General features: G+C 33.3%; 1 protein-coding gene across 1 annotated transcript; it reads left to right on the plus strand.

Moving 5' to 3' along the window:
- The first annotated feature begins 2,566 nt into the window (after positions 1-2,566).
- Positions 2,567-24,655, plus strand: LOC123553575 (uncharacterized). The gene is made up of 6 exons (XM_053541929.1): positions 2,567-2,692; positions 8,135-8,266; positions 15,229-15,435; positions 18,793-19,089; positions 22,081-22,307; positions 23,060-24,655. The coding sequence occupies exons 2-6, from the start codon at positions 8,137-8,139 to the stop codon at positions 23,090-23,092; spliced, it is 894 nt and encodes a 297-aa protein (XP_053397904.1). The 5' UTR covers positions 2,567-2,692; positions 8,135-8,136; the 3' UTR covers positions 23,093-24,655.
- The last annotated feature ends 773 nt before the right edge of the window (positions 24,656-25,428 follow it).

Consider the following 25,428-nt stretch of genomic DNA (forward strand, 5'->3'; position numbering starts at 1 on the left):
AATGTTCAAGTCGTAAAGTTGGAAATAAATACGTAAACTATATTATTATCAATATAAATCGTTAAAACTTACGTTTGTGCATACTTTGTAATTTACTTTTCTTTCAACAATTCATAAATATGACCTTAATGTTAGTTACTAGTTTCAGAATCGACTCAGTCTTAAGATCTAAATCACATCCAAGTAAATAATGGCAGATTCAGTTTGATGAGAAGTAATGAAATGTGCAACACCCGTCACGCCCAATTAGCACCGTCTTAAGCGGACCATGGACCAGAAATAATAATCACACTAAGTCCATATAAAAGCAGACTTCTTACGATCGAAATACAGCACTCAAAGGCTGTATTAATTTTTGAGATCAGACCGCAGACAAGGCATTATAGATAGATTCGGTTTGAATGAGGCTGTTATTGCGAGGTAAGTAAATGTTAAGCAACTCTCGGTTCAAGCAGAACCCTATAATGAAATAACATTGACTCGTCTCCGTGATCCAAAACCATTGGAGATAATAGCGATATTGAGTCCAACACTGAAGCTACCTTCTATAGCCACCACAAAGTACTTAAAGCATGTCGCTTTGAACGTCGAAGTTCATTTGAAGATAAAACAAATAGCCGATTAAATGATAGCATACTCGTTTAGAACTAGTCATTTCTTGAGACGTTCACATCTGACGGTCAATAACACCGGCTTAAACGGAATTATATCATGAATTAACATTGAATGGATTCCATGATCTCAAAGGACCAACAATAATTCTACAGGCACTTGAAGCATATTTATCTTTTAGTATATATGTTTATATATTTTAATCACTTACATCAATTAATTACCACATTAAAAGTTTAAATATAATTTTACGTTAATTCAACGGTCTCGACCTTTGCCAACTCATAGAGCCAGAGGAAAGTAATAAAATATGCCTATAAACATATTTTTTATTATTTTATATAAGAACATTGGGCAGGTCTATATCACTGATCTCGCTCGATAAATGTGTAAGTTTAACTTGATCATCCGTAATGGCATTTGTAAGTATAGTCACTTATTATAACATTATGTTGATTAGATAACAGCGCTGTAATATATTTTACGAAGACTTTACTGCAAAATGATGTTTTACACATAATTTGCTTTTCATAATATGAATATAATTTGCTTTACTCATGTCATCACAACTAAATGTACGGTTTGTAAAACACGAATCATCTAGATAATACTTTATTCGTAAAATTAAAAATTATATTCTTATCGGACGATTTAAAATAAACAGACAACGACACTATCGGTATAATTTAAAATTAAGTCTACAATGATGCACTTCATGATTTATGACAGCCACAAGATTTGTTAATAGATTATGCTTTTCATATACAAAGTAGGCTGTAATCCTTAATAAATTCTGTCCTAAATAAACGAACTTGGACTCCTTCAACCTATGATTTATTGGTATGAATTGAAATAAAATGATCTTTTCTAAGAAAAATATAAAGAGTAAAGTAAATTCTGCAGAGTGATAATCATAATTAATTGTAAAAATATGTCTTTAATGATTGGTATATCATATAATGTTTTACCTTCCCATTTTCAGGTACGTATTTTATTTATTGGAATTGTAGACGTGTAATTTATAAACACTTCTTTTATCAGTTATATCAGTATTGTGGTGAAGTGAATTGGATATCAGACAAGAGTAACAAAAATGGTGTCCTTCGTTGACACTGTGCCTTCTGAAATGAATTTATACAGTTATAAAGGGCTGCGTTATGAATGCTGTAGTGTCGTATGCCGGTTTGAATGTGGCTTTTCCTCTTGGAGTTTGAACATTAGAAAGTATATGAAAAGGGGATATCTGTTTGTTTCAATATAATCTGAGACATTTGTAAAAAGGTATCCGTAACTATACCTTCTAAATGTAACAAAAAGACATACACGTTTGGAGATCATATCAAATACAAATTCTTAAAACGTTTAACGCCACCATTAGGCCATATCAATGAATATGTTATTCCGTTATATCAATAATATAAATTAGGCACTAAGTTTGGTGGATTTTGTGGTTGTATCAAATCTCGAAATTAAATCCCAACGAACAAAGCAAACTTCTTGTCATCTTGTCATTTAAATCTGCCATCCGTAAATTTAAGGATAATGAAATAGCCGTTTTGACTGGAACCAAGAAAAGCACATGAAATATAAATAAGAAAAAAGAAAGAAAGAATAATTGTTTTCTTTGCCAAATCATTTAAAACTAACTTCTTCTTCCATAATAAAAACGTATGTTGCCTTTTTATACGTAATACGCTGCCATTCGCATAACCATCATGTTGTAATTAGTATAATTAGTAGTGTTTCAATAAATTATACATTTTTTAAAACATATCGATTTTCCATAATGACAAGTATTATACGACTACATGATACGAACTTGTACGGAATGTTCTTAAGGGGGACAATATATGTCAATTTGAGAGTATTGCGTAAGCAAGTTTGAAAAATGAAATCAGCAGTATATCGGTTATCTATAAATACCAAAAACGATATTATGAGACCGTTTTTAAGTACAAAAAGGTAACAAATTTATGACAAAGAATTGAGTTTAAAAATTGTTCTTATCAGCTTAGATGATTTAGAAATATATAAAACGTTCCATTCCAGCATTGCCAGAGAAAAGGTTTAGTGATATGAGGTAAGATATTAACACTATTCTAAAAGTTTGAATGATTTCAATTTGATGTTTATAACTTTATTATATCGTATACTAAATCATAGAGGGTATACAGATTTAATTGATATATCTCTTATAACTCGGTTTGTCTTAAACCATCGGCTATAAAATCAATCATCTGACTTCTAGTGCTACAAAATTAAGTGAAGAGGTAACAAAAAAAAAACGAATTGAAACGAAGTTTTTTGATTAAATGATTAGCAGTTAATTAATGCTAGGACATACAACACAATTTTGCGCAATTTACTTTGCAGTACTTTTCGAGTAACATTAAAGAAAATGTCATAGAAACATCAGGAATTATGAAAATTTATACTAGTCTAATCGAATATCTTATAAATTTGAATAAACTTGAATATTTGCTGTGCGTTTTTCCAGCACCGACAAAAACACGGGAAAATCCCTGAAGTGAAATGAAACTAAGAATACATAAAAAAGGTTATCCAGTGCGACTTTTTTTAACCTGCTCACGTTTGTTACCAGTGTTGAAATAGACCAGGGTGGTTTTCTAACATCAGTTCTTGATTTTAAAACCGATGTTTGGAAAAGAGATTACAAATATGCCGGCAGTGGCTGTACTGCGAACGTAAATTAAATATCAATCACATTTTTCTCAACATTTTCAAACATTATATAAGATATTAAACAAGTACTTTTTGCTTCACCTTTCACTCACTTGCATATCTAATTCGGAATGCTTCTCATTTAAAAAAAAAAACTGATAGAAAAATCGATTCTCGTCGCAAAATTCTTCCACTTCCTACCGAAAGAAAATGTATCCATTATACAAATCTACAACTGACCAACACATGATGCATGCGTACACATGTGTGAGTGCATATGTTTGTGCGTGCGTGTCGGGACTGGGGTGTGAAGGTGAAGGAAGCTTCGTATTGAGTGTTTATCCTGTTGTAGGGGACGAGAGTTGTGTTAAACTTTTCATTTTTTCCGAAGAGCTCAAATCAAACCAAATTTCCTCTTATTTTGTTTGGTGGAATTCTATGCCTCCAAATTATGTTCTTATAGATGTACTCACCTTATAACAGTTACAAGCTAAATACATCAAATGAAATTGCGCAGAAATGAATCGACATAAGTAAAATCCAATGAAATTGCGCAGGATTGAAAAGAAATCGTGCAAAAAAAATCAATAATATTTCCTTATTGTTTCATTCAACTTTATCTATTGGTATGTGTTTGTTTTCCCAGTTCAGGAAAATGAGCTGATTCAAAGGAAGATTTGAATAAAACTTTACAAAATCTTTTCATCGTTTTAACTTATATAAAATAGAAAAAAGTGGTTTATTCACAGGTCGCTCAACACGACAAAAATGAAAATGTTGCAGGCTCGTTTTGATTGAGCCTGTTCATGGACGGTAGTGGAAATGCATGCTTCCGCCTGCGCCCTTTAGCCACGGGTTGAGCAGAACTCAACATTTACACATGTTACAAGAACCAACAAACAACAACAACAAAAATGTTTTAGAGACATCCACAGATGTGTTCATACGGCGGTGTACATGGAACATTAGTGTGTATTCCATGAAAAATGAAAACCGGTGTATGGTCCCCAGTTAAAATAATGGGGTTGTCCTAAAGGAGCAAACAATGGACAAAACTAAGCAAACTGAAATAGTTTAAAAAATGGATCTGAGGCTACGGAGCCTGCCGTGTTTGGAAAAAAAGATAAGTTAAATACTGTCGTTACTCTTATTCAAAACTTGCTATGGAAAATTACGTGTTGCGTTTCTATGTACATCTATGCCCATATTAGGCATATACTCATCTATATAAACTGAGTAGTAGGGCTTTGTTTGGGGTGTGCTTTTGGTTATTCCTATTTGAACTGTGTCTTTACCTTATTCCAGCTACATTTATTTTTTTCTTCCGTCAGTTGTAATTACATATTTTTGTTTTATTTGACATTTTCACTCTCGAATTTTGGTCCCTATAAGGTCGTTTCATTCAAATCTTGATATGTAGCTGCGGTAACTTATTGCCTCTCTAATTTTTCCAAATAAATGAATGCGTTTGATTGTTATGTCAACTTTCATTAAACAAGAATCGTACATTTTACAATCTTAATATTATTAGACACAAATATTTCAAACATTTAGAGCTATGTATATTGAATTTAAAGGGATAGGGATTAATATGCCTGTCTCCTAGAAATTGTCTTTAGGTTGATTCCCCATGCCGCTTAATTGATTGAGTTGAACACTACTACGTCTCACAACGTTAAACTGTTCCTATGAAACCTGTATTAGGCAAACATAATCAAATTCAACAAATGAATAATGCACCGATCGTTAAAAGATCCATTTTATGGTGAAAAATTAGTAAGAAACATGGGTTGCCAAATCAATCATTAAATACTAAACGAACATAAAATCAAACATCGTGGATAGTTCAATAGATTAGATATTAAATAATACAGATATACATCTTTTTATGCCCCCAGCATCTACTGATGCGGGAGGCATATAGTGACTGTCCTGTCCGTCCGTCCGTGCCCGCGAAATGATGGTTAAGTGACTTCATAACGGTACTTTCTCTTTGATGTCATTCATTCCGTTCTGTTTATGTGACCTTTTTCTTTTTATGTGACTGATAGAACAATAGAGAGAACAATGGGGATGTCACATAAATACCGTTTCGTTAGAACGTCCGTTCGTTCGTCCGTCCGTACGAGGTTAACTAAATGGGACCGTTTCTTCTAGCATCAATACCCCTTACTAGAATGACTTGATACTAATGCAGATGTAACCTGTGACCATTCCTCATCTTCAGACATCACCTGACATCAGTTTGACCTTGACCTTGACCTCATTTTGGACTTAGGTTGCTTTATATGGGCCATCTCTTAGTTAACCAAACTGGACCGTTTCGTCTAGCATCAATACCCCTTACAAGAATGAATTGATACTAATACAGATGTAAACTGTGACCATTCCTCATCTTCAAACATCACCTGACCTCAGTTTGACCTTGACCTTGACCTCGTTTTGGACTTAGGTGCAAAATCTATCGACAAGGATGCCACTGGGGGCATCAAGCGTTTATTGAACGCAGCTCCTTGTTTGTAGTACATTTACAACACGTTTCTGCACCAAAGGCGTAAAATTAAATGTTCGTTTTATTCAATGTCATCAAAAACTAACAATTTTGATTGACCCCAATGTCTAATTAGGATAAGTAATATTTTTACAAATTGATAATATGCACCTATATATATTTTCACTTTTATAGAAATAAAGCGTTTGAGCCATGTACTTTGTCTGTTTGTATGTTTGAAATTAGTAAGGCATACTTACTTACTACAAACTATTTATGAATAATTTGCCTTACTCATATCAATCATAACAATTAAATTTACGGTTTGTAAAACTCAAATCATCTAGGAAATACTGGATTCGTAAAACTTAAAACAATCTTATCGGACGATTTGAAATAAACAAGACTACGACACTGTTGATATAATTTAAAATTAAGTCTACAATGATGCACTTCCTTTGACAGTCACAAGCTTTGTTAGTAGATCATGCTTTTCATAAAAAGAGTAGGCGGTAATATGTTATCGATTCAGTCTAAATGCACGAACTTGGACTCCTTCCATCTATGATTTATTGGTATAAACTAAAGATGAAATGATCTTTTCTAAGAAAACTATAAAAAGTAATGTAACGTTCTGCAGAGTGATAATTACCTGTAAATGCTTGAAATATGTCTTTACTAATTCCTATATCTTATAATGTGTTACCTTCCCATTTTCAGGTACGAATTTCATTTATGAAAATTATATACGTGTATCAGTTATATCAGTATTGTGGTGAAGTGAATTGGATATCGGACAAGAGTAACAAGAATTAATGTCTTTCACTGACAATGTGACTTCTGAAATGAATGTATGCAGTTGTAAAGGATTATGGGTGCTTAGTGGTATATGTGTGACTGCGTTATGAATGCTGTAGTGCTGTATGCTGGTTTAAATGTGGAGTTTCATCTTTGATTTTGATACTTATTTCATGTTAATTAAGCGTTAATTAAACGGTATAGTTATACCTTTTGTCTGCATATGAAACAGACATAATTGCCCAATGATATAAAACTACTTCCGTAAACCCAAAGGCGGAATTCAGCTGTATAACATGGATTTTGACCTATATTCTACAGTACAGGTGCGCGCTGAAAAGATAAACCATTTATCAGTACGTCTTTCAAAAAATGGCACTGAATATCAGAAGGCACATATTAAATAGAAGATAGTCAGTAGTTTACCCAAAATTAAAATGATCTATTCTAATTTTAAAGTCTTTAGTAATTTATCATCACAAGAGAAATCGAAAGTAAAGTTCTTCTCCTCGTACCTCGCTTACAGGTGAATGACTGACGGCTGGTTGTAACTATAGAGTCAGTGTTCCCGGTTTCGCACTGTATGCGGTTTCACACAGCGGGCAAATGTATGTTCTTCCGGAAAATAAAGCAGAAAATTTGACAATTCTTTGTTATTATTTCACAAAACTGACTTATTTCCTACATAATTTGACACCAAGGGTTGTTCACCACTGGATCGCTCTGGTAAGTGCAGATGAAAACAATAAGAACACCAAGGGAGGCCAGAAAAATCTTAAATTTCATGAAAATAATGACTATGCAAACAATAACAGCAAATTGAATTGAAAAATCACTATACCATCATATATGTAAGTAATACATTGCTTTTAAACTGAGAACTTAATCGAGTAATTAGAAATGTTGGGGTCACTAGTGATTCAAAAGCTTCTAGGGTTTTATTTTTATTTCTAGTCAAACTAATTGTATGCTGGTTGAGATATTGTGCTAGTAAGTTACTTATACGGCAATGTACATTCAAATTCCGTCCCGTTAAATTTAACATCTTGTAATAACCACAAGTTCCTGTAATGTAAAGCGCACTAAATAATATATTATCTGTATTTGTAATAGAGTAATAACAGTAAGGTTATCAAAGTTTTGACGAAACTTTAAGAAAATCAAGATGACATTATTTTCCTGCCAGCATGGATAATTGGCTGAACTAATCAGAAATTCTAACGCTTTCTGTCAAGTTGATTAACCCATCAAAGCAAAGGATTCTGATATTGGTCAAGAAAATTCTACATTAGTCTAGATGCAGCAAAATTCTTTTGCCGACTTTATCCTTGAATGCCTCCGGCAATTAGCATATAAATGATACAAGGTATTTAAATCAACTTACAACACCGTATTTATAATTTATAAAAATCCTTCTAAATCATGGTATCTTGATGTTCTCAATATATCATTTTAAGTCTCACTTAAATAAACAACATCTAAAGGCGGTATATGGGTAACTTAACTAACTAGTAGTATAGTTATATAAACTGTTGATTCGTTTTCTTTCAGTCATGGCTTCGAGTTCTAGAGTACATAGTGTACCTCTTATGCCAGATAGCTATACATTCAACAATTTTATCACGGATATCTGCAAAAAAATTACGGAGGAAGACCTGAACGAATTGAAATACCGTTTGAAAGGTAACAAATATTTACTTTTCATTATTGATATAATAATGTTGAAATTAATTGCATTTCTTCTAACTAATATATGTCGAAATATATACATTTCCAAGTCCAAACATCTTACAGGCATGCGCCGTCTTGCAATTCTTAAAACAATCTCCTGGTGAAAGGATTTTGCATATTAAAGACTCGGATAGTAACTATCAACTTTGATAAATGATTGTGGGTGTCACTGTTTTGTAAATTTTACCAATATGTTAGAGTAATTATATCTTATTGCTTTTTTATACCATATTAAGTATTTACATATATTCTATAGTATTTTTCTCTCCATCAGAAATTCGCATTTGTACTCTGTGACCGTCCAATATATTTCCGTATTGGATGAAAAATATTCAGTTTTAAACAATACAGTACATTTGATTCCGATTTCTGTTAAAAAACGATAAAAGCCTTTCGGTTCGTCCAGTATGTTCTTCCCCAAATTGAGACTAAATATATCGCTGTTTTTACTGAACAATGCGTAATAACCACGTATTACATACTATATATAAGTTACAGTTATATGGTGGCTGATTTCTGCCATTTCGTGTTGGCGGGGCGAAACCACGACAACACGACCAAATCTCGACAAAAACATAATTTGTCGTGTTTTCGTGTTGTCGTGTCGGCAAGGCGAAAACACGAAAACACGACACATTTTACGCGAAAAATCGACGTTTAGAGGGCGCCGACAGGACAAATTTATCTGTCGAGTTTTCGTGTTGGCGGATATAAATATGTCGTGTTGGTGCCCTTTATCTGTCGTTTTTTTTGTGTTGTTGTGTTTTCGCCCCGCCAGCACGACAACACGAAAATACGACAAATGCTTTTCAGACATCTCTTATAAAACGTAGAGTTAACTTATTCTGAAACCAGTGGCATAAGGTTTTAGAAGCATTTCTCTTTCTATTCGAACGAACCGTCAATTCAGAATTTATTTATATTCACTAAAGATCTGAGATTATAAAACAGTACAATAATATGTCAGATGTCAGTTATCGTTTTTAAAATACAAAGTGTATGTATAACAGACCCGGTTCTAGAAATATTTCACTGGGGTGCGGTGAGCGGCAACTGTTGAAGAATGAAGGCGGCATCGGCAAGCCGAGTGGGGTTAGGTACGGCAGGGGGTAACCCCTCATGTCAGGTAGGTCAGGGCGTGTCCGCCTGGAATATGTTTGAAATATATGAATAAAATTGTGGCCCCTGCTGCATTTTTTGAGTCCAAAGTTTGAGGTACGGGGGTCAACACGCTCCTGACAGTGGAATCACAGGGTCTCTCCCTTGCCATTTTTGAAATATAGGTATGAAATGGTGGTCCCTGCTGCATTTTTGTCCAAATTGTGAGGTACGTGAGGGGTGGTAAGATGGTATTTCTACGGACAATTTTTACATTTAGAAATGCAATGGTGGCCTCTGGTGCATTTTTGGGTCTAAATTGTGAGAAAATATTTTTTTTTTTGATATTCGATCTTCGTCTTTCGATATCTTTTTATGTAACAAAAAGGTATTCGGACGAAATATACATAGAACATAAGTCAAGTTTAATTCGTAAAGTTATATTTTCTAGCATTCAGTTATGTTGTGTATTTGTCGTGTTTTCGTGTTGGCGGGGCGAAAACTCGACGACACGAAAACACGAAAACTCGACAAATTAGGTATTTGTCAAGTTTTCGTGTTTTCGTGTCGGCGGGGCGAAAGAACGAAGACACGACAGCACGACAAATAAAGGGCGCCAACACGACATATTTATACCCGCCAACACGAAACTTCGACAGATAAATTTGTCGAGTTTTCGCGTAAAATGTGTCGTGTTTTCGTGTTTTCGCCCCGCCGGCACGAAAACACGACAAATTGGGTTTTTGTCGAGTTTTCGTGTTTTCGTGTTGTGGTGTTTTCGCCCCGCCAACATGCCAACACGAAATGGCAGAAATCAGCCACCAAAAAATTAATTACATGTAATTTGTAATCGAATAGTCAGAGTTCTTTATTATAAACTTTTAAATTTAGTGCATTCTCTAGAAATGCAAACATCAATTTAGATGCAAACAAAAATATTTCTCTAGATAGAGAACGCACTTTAACGCTTCCTGTCTCTACGTACTAAATCTTATACTATTGGGTTCAAACATTCATTTATAGTAGTCTACATTCTTCTACCGTTATTATGAACACAAAAGGTTTACAGTAGTTATAAAGGAAATCTCTGCAATACGTTTTATACAAATAAATCAATTATTGCTCATAAAACAAACCTTATCTTTGCCAAAAGACTTGCCATTTTATGCAAATGGTCTCCCTGTTACTTCTTAAATGTAATTTAAAACCTCAGTTTACAATGATTCAATAATAAAACTATCTGCACCAAATTTGTTTGGTGTGTGTGTGTGTGTGTGTGTGTGTGCGTGTGCGTGTGGGTGTGGGTGTGTATGTGGGTGTGGGTGTGTCATTTGTACATGAGTGTCTGCGCTGCTGTGGTTTACGTTGTAGTGTAAATGTAATTAAGCATTCCCTTTTGTATATCCATCCTTCAACCACCTCCCCCATTCTACCCCTCCTTCCCTTCCTCTATCTATATTTTGCATGATTTTTGAAGCAGCCCGTCTGTAATATTTTTCCGTTACAGCTTCTTTTTGTTGTTCCTACTTTGCAAATGCGTGGCTCTGAGGCTGTATTTGTGGTGCTCTGTGCTTCCAAGAAATCCACCCTAACGTATTATCTTTTGGGTTTAACGCCGTTTTAAAACAGTATTTCAGTTTTTTAACGGCAGGCAGTTAACCTATCCAGTGTTCCTGGATTCTGTACCAGTAAAACCTATTCTCCGGAAGTAACTGCCAACGTCCCAGCATGAATCAGAGGTGGAGGACGAATGATTTCAGAGACAATGTCTTTTATCAAAACAAAGACAAATATCAAACAGGGAATGTCACGTACCAAAATCGCAGCCTCCCAAAAACGAAACCTACAGCACGCAGACGTGCACACCACAAACACACACACATACACGTGCACACACACAAAGCCAACACACGAGGACAAAACGAACAAACAAAGGAACACACACACATACACGCGCACACACACAAAGCCTACAAAAGAGGACAATACGAACAAACAAAGGAACACAGTGGGGCACCGCCTTGGAACGGTCAATGGCAAAAACACCACTGGGGAGCTTAAACCGGTTTATGGTGCGCACCCAACCTCACTCTTACCCCCACCATGTTCCAAAGACACGGGACAGTGTAAATAAAAGTAATCCCCTCCAGGTGAATCTCTTACATACGTAATGGAAACAAAAAGGCATAGCATGTAAAACACAAAAATGCTCGTGTATAAGAATATAAAAAGCAAACCTTTAGAACCAAAAACGCATGTACTCAATGCCTTTTCAGAAGACAGAGCAACAAGAGAAACACCCTTAAGGGCCCGACGAAACAGGCCAGAAGACATATATCAAAACAGTTCAGTCCTGGTAGGATTTAAAAACTGCTTATCATAGAGTCCTCCCCCTCTTCCGTCAGACACAATCAAAGAGGGAAGCGTAGTGTCCAACTGTAAACGGGTTGAACACTTAACATGCGGTATGTCTCAAAACAGTTGGGTCGTAACCTCTTTTAATAAAACGTTTTATAATTTTACCAAATACATTTGGAAAATTACCATGACCCAAAATCTTACGAAGTTTGTAAACCACATCCCCATAAAAAACGGGTTTAGAAATACCTTCTCGCAGAAGTGTCTTTAAATTTCTATTGAATTTTAAAACTAAATCAGAATTACGATAGTAAAATTTAGCAAAATATTTACGCAATTTGTAATAACGGTAGCCTTGCTGAAGAAGTTTACTTGTAATATATAGATTACGTTCATTGAAATGCTTGACATGACTACACGCTCTGGCAAACCGAATTAATTGAGAAATATATACCCCATAAGATGTAGCCTGAGGTACATCCCCATCCAAATGGGGAAAATTTACAATACTAAAGTTACAATCATCCCTCATGTCATAAATTTTGGTATGTATAATATTGTCATAAATAGAGAGATGTAAATCTAAAAACGAAGCATCAGTATCCGAATTGTTAGTTTTAATTAACTGAAGCTCCCTAGGATAAATAGTACCCACCAATTGACCAAAAAACGGATTATCCATATTAAGAATATCATCCAGATAGCGTGATGTATTATTAATTGCAGTTATAATATCTGCTTGCGTATCTGGACAAAGGCTCAACATAAAGTCTCTTTCATAACAATATAAAAACAAATCTGCGACAAGGGGTGCACAATTTGTTCCCATGGGAATACCAACTACTTGTCTAAAAACTGCATTCCCAAACCTGATGTAAATGTTGTTCAATAAAAAGGAAAGGGCTTTACAAACTTCGTCACAGGTCCACATTGTATAATGTTTAATAATATTGCTAGTAAAAAAAGCTTTATCAAAACTGCAAGCGAGAAATGTAGCATTCTCTCTGGCAAAAGTCTTTTGAATTAGGGCAGTTAGATTGTCATTTATTAAGTTATGTGGTAAAGTGGTATACAAAGTAGAAAAATCGTATGTACTGACTGTAGATACCTTGTAATTATTAATTTTAAACTTATCCAGGATTTCGCCAGATCTTTCCACGTGGGCTTTCACAGCAGTTAGACATGATGTTAATAGTTTTGAAATATTTGTAGTTGTACAAGAGCTTGAATTAGCGATGAAGCGGGCTTTATATGGTTGTTTATGCATTTAGGAATCAAGTACATGGTTTGTAGTTTAATTTGTTGATCGTCTATACGAACTTTTAAATTAGAAACTTCAGTGATGTTATCAGTGACCAAATTATTTTCAACAGAAGGACTCAATGTATAAGTTGCTATTTAGTTCGTTTTTTAAAACATTAATATAATGTAGGCGTCAAATGATGATAATATTGTTGGCCTAAGTCTGTTGGTCTGCTGGAACTAAGACATACTTAGAATGAAATTCTTATATTTCCTTTTTCAAATGTCTTAAAGTAACGAAGAACATACGTCCCGCCTAGGGATCGAACTAACTACCCCGCGATCCGTCGATCTGCGCTTTCCCTATTCAGCTAAGTGGGCGGGTGCACCAAATATTTTCTGAAATAACTTCAATGTAAATTTTTGACTTTTTAAAACTTGATTATGTTTTTGATTGTCTTTAATCGTATAAAAAGTATATCGTGAATTAATCCTTGTTCAAACTATAGATATGGTAAACCTTCATTGCCCAAGATTTTAACCTGCTATCCTTTTTTCTACTTTGGTTGGCATCACCTCAGTGCACTACATTGTTATGCAATGTGTGTAGTATATTGTCAGTTTGAAACAAATGGACAAAATATCATTTTGAGTAATGTTCTGTCTGAGAACGAACGGGTTCTTCCTCGACAATCAATATATAAGTGTCTCATAAAGCTACGAAGTAAAATATCCAAGTTAATCGAACAAGAAAACTTTGTTCACTGCCGTTTATTTTGCCATTATCATTTTACTTAGATTCAATTACTTTGTCTCAGTACGCACCGTAGGCTCAGCACAACAAAGAATGACGTAATTGTCTGTAAATGATGAAATGAGACTTTGATATGTGAACTAACTGGCAAAGTCTTTATTTAAAACTAGAATGAAAAGACACATTTGTTATCTGGATGTACACTGAAAGTACAATTATGTTGTAGATAAAAATTAACTAGTCTAAGATCATAAAACGAGCAATAAACTTTATAGGGAATGAAAATAGTCAAAGAAGTTTGTCAAATTAAAATTTAAAGAAGAAAAACATCATTTTTCACGGTTTTGATCATGAGCAATAGTATGTGTTTTACAATGTGTTCCTGTAGTTACTGTTTCGTGTATTGGGATTGTAGTTTAAACTTCCCTGTACATTTGTGCCACTAACCGTTCCAAAGGCAGTGCCCTACTATGCTCCTTCGTCATGCATGTTTTGTGTCTGTTTGTTACTTCTTTGTTATTATTGTGTTCGTGTGTATTACTGTCTACATCTTCTCAGCCACTGTGTGCATGTATACAGTTGCAGATATAGAAGGGTCAAAACATGCACTATGCTTTACCACTTTTGATAAATGTACTAACACATTTTACAAATATTTCTTTGAAATATCTATTATGTTAAATTTTCCGTAGTTCTTATATTATACGGGGTGTGTGAGACCAAGTTTTAGAAGTGTTTTAAGGTTTGTGTTATATTTCTTTAAAAGTTTGGACGATCTGTAGTAAAATTTAGGAACAGCCTTCTGTAGTTTATAATACAAGTAACCCTGTTGTAATATTTTTTAAACAATATTCAGATTTCTATGATTAAAGGCAAGCTCTTGCAAAACGAATAAGTTGTAATATAAAGACACCGTATGATGTCACTCGAGGGATATTCCCGTCCAAGTGGGGGGAATTGTCAACTTCAAAACTGCAATCAAAAATGTTCGTTTCTTAATTATTTCATTAATAATTTCTATTCGATTGTTAATTAAGTCCAAAAATGACGCTTCTAAATTTGAGGTATTAGAATTCAAATTATTAAATTGTAATTCTTTTGGATAAATGCGATTCACCATTTCTGAAAAATATAGATTGTCCATATTTGAAATATCATTTAGATACCTCGAGGTTCCATTAAAAGCTTAGATAATGTCAAAATGCATTTCAGTGGACAAACTGAGCATGAAATCTTGTTCATAACAGTACAACAATAAATCGGCAATGAATTGTGCGCAGTCTATCCGTATATGGATACCAATTACTGGTCTATATGTTTTAAAGCAAAATTTAATGAATATGTCATCCAACAGAAATCGCAGCACTTCATACATACTTGATCACAACTCCACCATGTGTGTTTTAACAAAAATGTCATAAAATTGTAGTAAACATGTTGTTAAAACTTTCTTTACTTCTAGGTATTATTACTGATGACGTACAAAATCCCAGGGCTATGTTTAATGCACTGATAGAGAAAGGATTTGTCGACTGCCATAACATAATATTTCTTCAACAACTTCTACGTGCACTCGAAAAGGAAGAACTTCTAGAGATTGTAACGAAATACGTTTATCATTTCGGGGAAGACAAAGTTCTGCACATTTTTAAGAAAACAACAAAAACTGGTAAATGTATATAGTTTATGTACGGAATTGGTTACACTTTTCACAACGAACGACCGGTGGTGACACTACTTAATTCAGACTTTCATATTTCAAGCTTCGCACTTCAAACCTCATGGATAAATGCTTTATCAATATATACAGATCAGCTCACGCGGAAAACCCACTTTCCGTTTTTCCTCGAAGGTAAAGTCTTGCATAGCGAGGAATTCCTCCGAGTACTGCCTTATTCTAACTCGGAGTATCGATTGTTAAAGTTTTACCACTTTAGCGGAATTTCGTCGTGTCTCTCCGAGAAATTACTTGACGGAACTCGGAGTCGAAATTATACAGGTAACACGATAATGATTTACACTAATCGGTCATTGCGAGTGACGCGAGATGATTTCACGAAACTCTGAGACCTTGATGGAAGTTTTATATAATTAGCTTATTCTTTTTACTGTTTCAAATTTGTGAATTTTGATATTGAAATAGTTTCTGACCATACGAATTAGATTAAGCAATATATTTATGTAAAATAGATTAAAATATTAATCATATGAAATTAAATAAACTTTCAAATGACCGCCGTTAAAGAAAAGTGTTTTGTCAAATTTGATATTACAATAATTTCTGACTTTGTGAATTAAATAAAGATATGTAAAATGCACTAAATTAAGCATAATTTATAATAAGATACACTTTAAAGGTGGTCAATCACATTTAAGCAAAATTTAGTGACATTTTTTACTTTTTGTATATTCTGTTAGAGATTTATTTAAGAAACAAAAATACCCATTACTTAGAGTTAGATCCCTGTTAGAAATGTATACTTTATTGATTTTCATAAAAATTTGTAATTACTCCCCTTTAATATGAAAATATTTAAAATGCTTGGTATTTCTTTTTATTTCCATATAATTCCGAGTTTTACATTCGCATTGGATAGATATACCAAATATTTAACATTCTGAATCAAAAGGTGGGTTTTAAAATGCATGTAGCTTCTGAATTTCATTTTTTTCCATTCTATCTTGGTTGCGCAACCAAGATAGGCAAAGGGAGGTAATAATAATTTTTCAAACTTGCATTTCTATTGAATTCAATCTATATATGTAATTGTTAATGCAATTATTTTACGAATATAATACAATATACCGGTTAGTTATACATTTTCTTAGGTAAAGTATGTTTATCACATTTATACTTATGATAAAATAACTCGATCTTGGTTGGGCAACTGCAATAGGAAAACCAATTATTAAAAATATCTACAGTGAAAACCTAACTTGTATTAAGCGCTAACTGAACATAAATGAGTGTAAATGATCAGATGTTAAAGTTTAAAACAAATCCGTTACTTAGCCAAAATCTGATTATCCACCTTTAAAATATCAACCGCTAAAAAGTTAATTGTTAAGTATGATACTGAAATACTTTCTGACTATGCTATTTAAATGAGAAATAAATTATGTAAAATGGACTAAATTTAAGAATTATATAAACAAGATTTCACATAACTAGCGTTAAAGAATAGTGCGTTGTTAAATATCATATTGAAATCGTTTCTTGCAGTGCAAATTAAATTCAGATTTTTTTTTATGTAAATTGAACTAAATTAAACTAGATAAACTTTAAGAAACTAGTGATCTTTTTATTAAAAATTATAGGAGAAATGGTTAATTTAATTTTAATTATGAAAATGGTCTTTCGTTTGTTCATATGGAAGAAATTATAAAAAGGGAAATTAATTGCTGCCGCATCCACTCAAAAAGTCATAAAATGTTATTTTTACATCACCATAAAGGAAAATTTAATTCTGGTCGAATAATGTATAATTTAAGAAAATTTGTTTGCTGGTGCCGTTGCAGTACCAGTAACAGTTGTCAAGGATACGCGGCAACGTCAGTTTCAAAAACGGGTTTTGGTGGTCAACTTTGACGTCTCGTGTACAAAAAGTGGTTGGTTCTATTGGTATAAAATAAACTGCATCTTGTTTGAAATATAGTCAATTTACACATGCAAAATTTCAAGACGCTACTCGAAAGTTCGCAAAGTGTCGCGTTCTACCTTAAACAAGTATTTACATCTTTCTGTAATAACATAAAGAACTTTTAAATGGCAGTGAGGCTATTCAAAAGCATTGTCGGTTTTTCATTTCATAACCAAGTGTTTAAACGATTTACCTTACGTAATCTGGATGTTTCAGATAAAACGCGATGCTGACGAATGTGTCTGGATAGCTACGGCAAGTACGAATATATACGAATAGACGCATTTGGAACGTATGTGTAAACGATTGGCCTTTTTCAAAGTGTCTCTCGACGTATGTTTTGATTTGTGTGTTTTAGGAGAAATATGAAACTTATTTTAAAGCTTTGTAGCTTGAAGGTTTTGAAACCCTATACTTTTAATTTATGTACAGGGTTCAATAAAATCTGTCTGTATACGGAAGATATCAATAATGTAAGCGGCGGAAATATATTAAGTGTTGTGTTCACTATGATCCCTGCATATAAGAGTCAATGTTTTGTAGTATTCGGTACATGTTTAATTGAATATATTTAGTTTTAGCATATGATTTACAAAATAATCTTTGCAAAATGCATTTTGCAAATACAAAATCTGGTTTTGTTTTTTCTAAGACACTTACATTTCCTGGTAGAGAGACCTATGTTTTCGACAATGTTCTATTTTAAAAACATGTGTGTAAGAATAGACGTACCACAGTTTAGTGCCTGATTTCATCAATACTACAGAAACATTGTATGAGAACAATTAAACAACTGGTAATCGTTTTATTTTATTTTTATAATGACGTTTGACCAGGATAGCGGAAGAAACATTGCTTTAGAAATGATAGATGAGTTAACAATAAATATATCTATGTAGTAAAAATTGTTGTTTTATCCTACATTTACGCAATTTACTGTCCAAAAATAAATTTTTTGAATACTATTCTGTAAATTTAAACATCCATCAATTACCATTTGAAAAATGTGTATTGCCAAATTGCAAGATAACTATTGGTATTGCTTCCTCTGTATTCTGTCGTGTCATTGAGAAAAATGCGTATACGGTTCATAATACATGAGAATTTCTGTGATGTACTTTTCTTGCTTTTTCTTTAGCCGTGAATTACTTAGCAGGAAATACACTATTCTGTATATGTTTTGCTTCGTCCGTGTGTTTTATGTACATATATGTCATATTTATATCAATTCATACACAACCTTCTGCATTATTTTAAGTGTGTTGGGTGTTAGGGTCTTCTTTCTTTGAACGTGACAATTACTGGATCTTTGTTTTTGTACATTTTTGCTCAACAACGAAAATTCATTGACAGTTTTCTAATCATATTGCATTTTTTCATTTTAGCGGATGGTTCTGAAATTGTCGAGTTCCATGTTAAAGGAAGAATTGCATCAAACGAAGATATTGAAGCCTTCCGATGGAAAGTTTCACGCATATTATGTGTTCCACTCTTTGAAGTCATAATCAGTGGTGTGCAAGAAACAAGAAGCCTCCTGATTACCGTGATGCTTCCCAAGTTCTATGCAGACTTTCTGATGAATCAGCTCAGAACAAATAAGCAGCATATTATAGCATCATTTTTGCAACTACAAGTGGACGAAATTCTTGTCTCAGCAGATAAATTTCAGCTTCAAAAGGATGGTAAGGTCTTTTAATATCTTGAACAAACGTGATAATTTCGCATCTGATTTAAGGAAAATAACATGCTAAATATCACTATCACATATTCTGTGAAAGATTTTTATAAGGTGTGTCATTTTATAATTCATTCACTATATTCTGATATTATTTATTCTTTTAATGATACCATCAAGTGTATTTTGTGATAACTTTAGATACTGTGTATTAAACCGAAGTATTATTCATATTTAGATATCATTCAACGTACATTGTAATATCCTAAAATGATTTAAATAGTATCATAAAATGAGTTTAGGTTTTCCTACAGTTAAGCATTTTTTCATATTCCATGATCTTGAAGAACATTAGTTTCTAAGACAAATAAGAGCAGAGAAAGCACAGGTCACCACACTTGTTTTATACGCCCGTCTCTGAAAGAATTGGGCGTATTATGTGAACACCCGTAGTGGGCGGTTGGGTATTCGGTCGGCGTCCAAAGGATGTCCGGTCTCGAAGTCGAACAGTTTTCATCCGTTCCTTACCAAACTTGCTGACAATGTTTGTGGGCATAATATCTCGGCCAAATTCGATAACCACCAAAATCGCCCCAGGCACTCTTGGATTATGGCCCTTAAATTACTCAAAAAACTTCGAATTTAGACTTGTCCGCTCTCTAAGTTGAACAGTTTCATTCGATCTTCGTCAAACTTGCTGAAAGTGTATGTGGCCATAATACCATGTTCGATAACCACCAAAATCGTCCCAGGCACTATTGGATTACTCGAAATTTGCGAAATTAGCCTTGTCCATTCAAACGGTTTTAATCCGATTGTCAATTTCATCCCACATGGAACCTCACAAATACCTTGATTCCATCTTACTTTTTCATACAACATCAATATTATTACATTTATGATACGTAACTGAATATTTAGACGGGCGTATTTTGTGACAGTGTGGCATTCTTGTTATTTTAGGGCGTTTTTCACCAACCGTTTGAGCATTTTTGAAATTATGATAATTTGAAAAAATGAGGGTACTTTATGAAACATATACTATCCCAATTTATGTTATAGGGAACAAATCTCTTTCACTTTTACATGATGACATAATTACTCTACCCTTTTTTTTCATTGGGGGAAAAAACATATCTCCATCGACAAAAAATATGTTTTTAAGATTTTGAAAATATTCTGCTGCATTAATGACAACCGAAAACGCTTTAAAATGGAAAGGAAAAAGTTTTGGGTCACCGCGCATCTAAAAGATTTGTTTAAAAAATAATCCTTTTTATGCCCCCGGCATCTACTGATGCGGGAGGCATATAGTGATTGTCCTGTCCGTCCGTTCGTTCGTCCGTCCGTACGAGGTTAACCAAATGGGACCGTTTTGTCTAGCATCAATACCCCTTACTAGAATGACTTGATACTAATGCAGATGTAACCTGTGACCATTCCTCATCTTCAGACATTTTCTGACCTCAGTTTGACCTTGACCTTGACCTCATTTTGGACTTAGGCTGCTTTATATGGGCCATCTCTTGGTTAACCAAATGGGGCCGTTCCGTCTAGCATCAATACTCCTTACTAGAATGACTTGATACTAACGCAGATGTAACCTGTGACCATTCCTCATCTTCAGACATCACCTGACCTTAGTTTGACCTTGACCTTGACCTCATTTTGGACTTAGGCTGCTTTATATGGGCCATCTCTTGGTTAACCAAATGGGACCGTTTCGTTTAGCATCAATACCGCTTACAAGAATGAATTGATACTGATACAGATGTATTAAAGGAGAGAGTTTCAAATAAGCTTTCAGTTTTGTTTAAACCAATAGAGATGTAACCTGTGACCATTCCTCATCTTCAAACATCACCTGACCTCAGTTTGACCTTGATCTCGTTTTGGACTTAGGTTGCTTTGTATCGACAAGTATGCTACCGGGGGCATCAAGCGTTTATTGAACACAGCTCCTTGTTTTGTTTAAACAATTTATTGAACGCAGCTCCTTGTTTTGTTTAAATAATACTTTCCAATAATAATATAAAGGGCTATTTTGAAAACTTTTATTTCACTTGTAGCTTATCATTATTTATATCAGTGAACCAAAGCTGATCTACTTAAATATATATTTGAAACTACCGAGCCCTATCCCATTGCACACCTTACATCAATTTAAGGGAAATCTCGATTAAAACTAAAGGTGAAGATTCTTGTTTCGCAACAAGAAGAATCTGTTTGCTTAAATATACATTGTCAGCATTTGTTTTTGGCATAAAATTTTGTTACAGAGAAATATTCGACGAAACATTTTACAAACTGGCGGATTTCTGGAAAAAAACGCTCCTACATCCTTTTAGATATCTTTAAATACAAATCAGATTGTTCATATCTTCATTTCAATTTCATGATGTCCTAAATTCAATACATTTAATGAGTTAATCATTTAAAGATAATTCGAAAAATGTTTTTATTACATTATATCCTTTTTTAAGAAATAAATGCTATTCCGTGCGTTTATAACTACGGGTATAAACAACATTGGGACTTCTTGCAAATCTATGAATCGCGCTAATTACATGTGACATATCCCGCCTCTAAAATTATGCCATCTATTGCATTCCATCAATCGACATTTTATCAATATTTCGCATTAAACGGAGGAACTTTAACTATGTCTTATTGCGGTCGACCAAGGGCAAGTGCCGCAGCTACAAGAAATGACCTGAATCACTCTTAGTATGCCGTATTTTGGGATATTTTGGCATGGCTTTCTGTTTTATAAAAAATGTTATTCACCATGTAAAAATATCCTTAGAGATAGGTAGTCTGTTCTGCAAGTGAAAATACTTGGTATTTGGAGCATTCTGTTTTTTTATCTTCTTTTCAGGGTAAAATTGAGGTAAACTGCAAATATGTAAATGTATCATTTTGACACAGATATAGTGAAATATATGTTTTACAGGTTTTAGGAAAGAATATTCATAAACATTTGATGGCTGTTTTGTAGGATCATTCTTCATAGCCAAGAAGATTTCTGTATCAGCGCAAAACGTTCACCTAAAAGGCAAAAGAAAGGCCACTAAAGAAGAACAAGAAAGAAAACCATCCTCTTTGAAAACAGATGAAAGACCATTGCATGAGCAAACAAAGAAAAGAAGAATGTGTGTAAAGCCACGGCCAGAGAAATCAATTGTGACAAGGAGTCACACTCAGCAAAGTTTGCCTCCAATGATGGTAAAATTTATTAATATGGGTGACCGCAAAAAGAATAACTTTATATTAACCTCTTCAAAGTAATAATTATAAACAAAGAGTTCGTACCTAGCTCTGTGTCGCGGGCCGATGTTGAGATTTTATCTAAAATCGACTTTCTACTGAGAATGGGATTTTCTTATTACCACAACTTAACTGGTGTGGTAGAAATATTTTCTTACCATTTAGATAACTTTCTCTACGTGATTATTAGAAACATATACCAGATCATTAAGTAACGTCATCTAGTAGTGATGTCATATAAAAAGAAAAAGTCTAAGCGGTTAATTAATCAGAAAAGTGTCTGGCTCTGTCTTTTATAGAGTTAGTGAACTTTAGCATAAATAGTGAATTTCTGCAGTCAAACTTTAAAGACGAAGAAAAATTAAAAGTTTATACATATACTATTTTGTTAATATGTTGTAAACATAAAATATTGCTGTGACTTTATGTATTTGACGTATTATTTCCTATAAATTTCCCTCCTTATCTACTATTCTTTAAATTAAGACGGTAAGAGAATATGTAAGGTACGAGTATGTTTCTAGTAAATTGTAAAAATACAGTAAAACGACTATTTTAGCAAAACTTAAAAATGTAACATTTTTAGAAGCTGTCATTTTTAACGTAAAATATGAACGAGTCGATTTAAAATGAAATTTTATTGTATTGTATTATATTATATTTATGTTTTTCGCAGTTAATTTAAAGCAAATTTTCTTGTTTCTTTACAGGGAATGGTACTACGTCCTATGCCTACGTGCTGAATATTTCATTACGAACGATTTCAACGAAAACCGATGTTTATACATATATGTATTTGTTATAAAACATACATATAGATTACTAGAAAAACTTCTTCTATCAGAAAACCGTAATAAATCTACAGAATAATGCGAACAAAACAGAATGTTGCTTCAATTTGATGATCGACTTTAATTTTATTCATTGTAGTTGTTTTCTTGTGTAAGGACTCTGTTCACATGTTCCTAAGCATATTTTAGAAAAACAATCTCGACAGACATTTTCTCAAGCCTATAACTACATCATTCTAAAAGGAAATATCTAAATGTTTATAATGACACAGTTACAGTTTTGAGAAAAGTTTCAAGTTGGGACACAATTTTTATACATGTGTCGGTAACTGATGCGTTTTCTTTGATGTTTACCTTTTCTGTGATTATATCTATATTCTTTACACTCTTATAATTGGCAACAACATACATTAAGTTAGGCCTTTGTCTGCACCTGGCAAGCAGGCCTTATGTGCTATTTATAGCCGCGTAGCAAGCTATACACTTCAAATATAAGAAATAGACCCGTCCATTCTGTTTTCCGCCATACACAACTTTTTAAACATATTGTGACAATACTCGGACGGATCGTAATTACAGCCTGCATACCCTGATATCACTTTATTCATCGTTACTTTGATCTAGATTGTATGTATGATATAGAATAAGTTCAGTTTTGAAATCTTTTGCGCTGAAAACTGTTTTTGAATAGGAATCATTTCAACGAAAGTCTTACAGAATGCTTGACAAGAAAAAAAAAAACCTCATTGCTTTAGTTAATCACTAACGTACAACATATAATTTCGTTAAAGCAAACATTAGTAATACACGTAGTTCACTTATCAAGCATTCTATATAATTTTATCCACATCAGAAAAAACAAAGACAAATATCAAACAGGGAATGCCACGCACCAAAAACGCAGCCTCCTCAAAACGAAACCCACAGCAGCCATGTTTCTATAAAACTATAGAAATTATTGCACGATATTTTTTCTATTAATTTTTAGTCTCCATTTATGTTACCCAATTTTGGTCTTCAACATAAACATTGTCAAGGAAGTTCTGCATAGTAGGGTCAAATTATTTATAACAGTATAGAATTAAAATAAACCCTATTAAAACTCTGGATATTTTAATAATACTTGCCTAATAAGGATAGAATCGTATGTTCAAATGTAAAAGAAACTTGTCAAAATTTTAAAATCATTTCGGGTTTTAACAAATGGGTAAATGAAAGGTATAGGTCTGCGCGTTGTTTACATATGCCAGTGCCAGAGTGATGAAAGTCACCCACACATTTCATACTGATTTATGTTTATTTTGTATTATTTCACGAATCAACACTTTGTTATTAATGCGTAATATGTCATTTCTAATAGTATGCAGAACTACCTTCAGCTGCAATATCAATGGATTATTATGTATCATTTGTTGGAAATTAGCATGTATATGTAGAAAAAAAGAAGAATTAAGTTAATAAATATTTACGTCTTAATTCATATTTCCTCTTGAAAAAATAAAAGAAAGAAAAACATTTTCTTGAGTCTTTTTTTATTTAAAGAGGAGTGATGACTAAAGGAAGAAGGATCGTTTTCTATTTGCCTTCATTATATTAGAGGTAGTACAGTATGTCAAATGTTATGGGCTCCCTAGATTACTTCTTACCATTTCATTTTATAGTTCGTTTCTTTCTCTTATGCTATATTTATATTGAGAAAATTTCATGCCGTATTTGTGATAAAGATCGTCTATTTTAATTTTTGTTGCAGTTGATTTAACGAAATATAACGGGAGAAGATGTCATGACTATGTTGAAAAGTTGATTTTTAAATTACATTGTATGATGAGCGAAAAGTATTAATTACAACTCAGTAACTGAAAAAAAGAAAATACGCAAGAACAAAATACAATAAAGAAAATACCAAAATAGTATGAAATATAACCGTTACGTTTGCTTTAGAAAAAAAAATATGATATGATTTCTTAAAACTGGAACATTATCTCGGTCTTGAGAATGCAGATTTCATAAAACACGATACTTTAATAACTTCTTCAAAATTGAATATAATGTGCTGCAGGAGTATGACCATCAAATCCACAGACCCTCTTTAAAGAAAACGTATTGGTGATGCAAATCAAACAATAAATGTCTATACAACCAAGTCTTGAAAACAAACAACATTTTGGATAATAACAAAGCTGTAGAAAAGCGGAATATTACCTTTGGAAATCTTAAGTAGAGAAGTATATATCTTAGCCGCTTATTACATATTATTGACACCAGACAGTACGCTGTACACTACAAGT

This window comes from Mercenaria mercenaria, chromosome 4, assembly GCF_021730395.1.
Source record: "Mercenaria mercenaria strain notata chromosome 4, MADL_Memer_1, whole genome shotgun sequence".
Taxonomy (NCBI): Eukaryota; Metazoa; Mollusca; class Bivalvia; order Venerida; family Veneridae; genus Mercenaria; species Mercenaria mercenaria.

Bases quoted from the DNA above. Each gene is read 5' to 3' on its own strand.
- LOC123553575 (XM_053541929.1), top strand. From the start codon at position 8,137: ATGGCTTCGAGTTCTAGAGTACATAGTGTACCTCTTATGCCAGATAGC. The intron at 19,090-22,080 runs GTAAGGTCTTTT...GCTGTTTTGTAG, and splicing joins ATTTCAGCTTCAAAAGGATG to GATCATTCTTCATAGCCAAG. The intron at 22,308-23,059 runs GTAAAATTTATT...GTTTCTTTACAG, and splicing joins AAAGTTTGCCTCCAATGATG to GGAATGGTACTACGTCCTAT.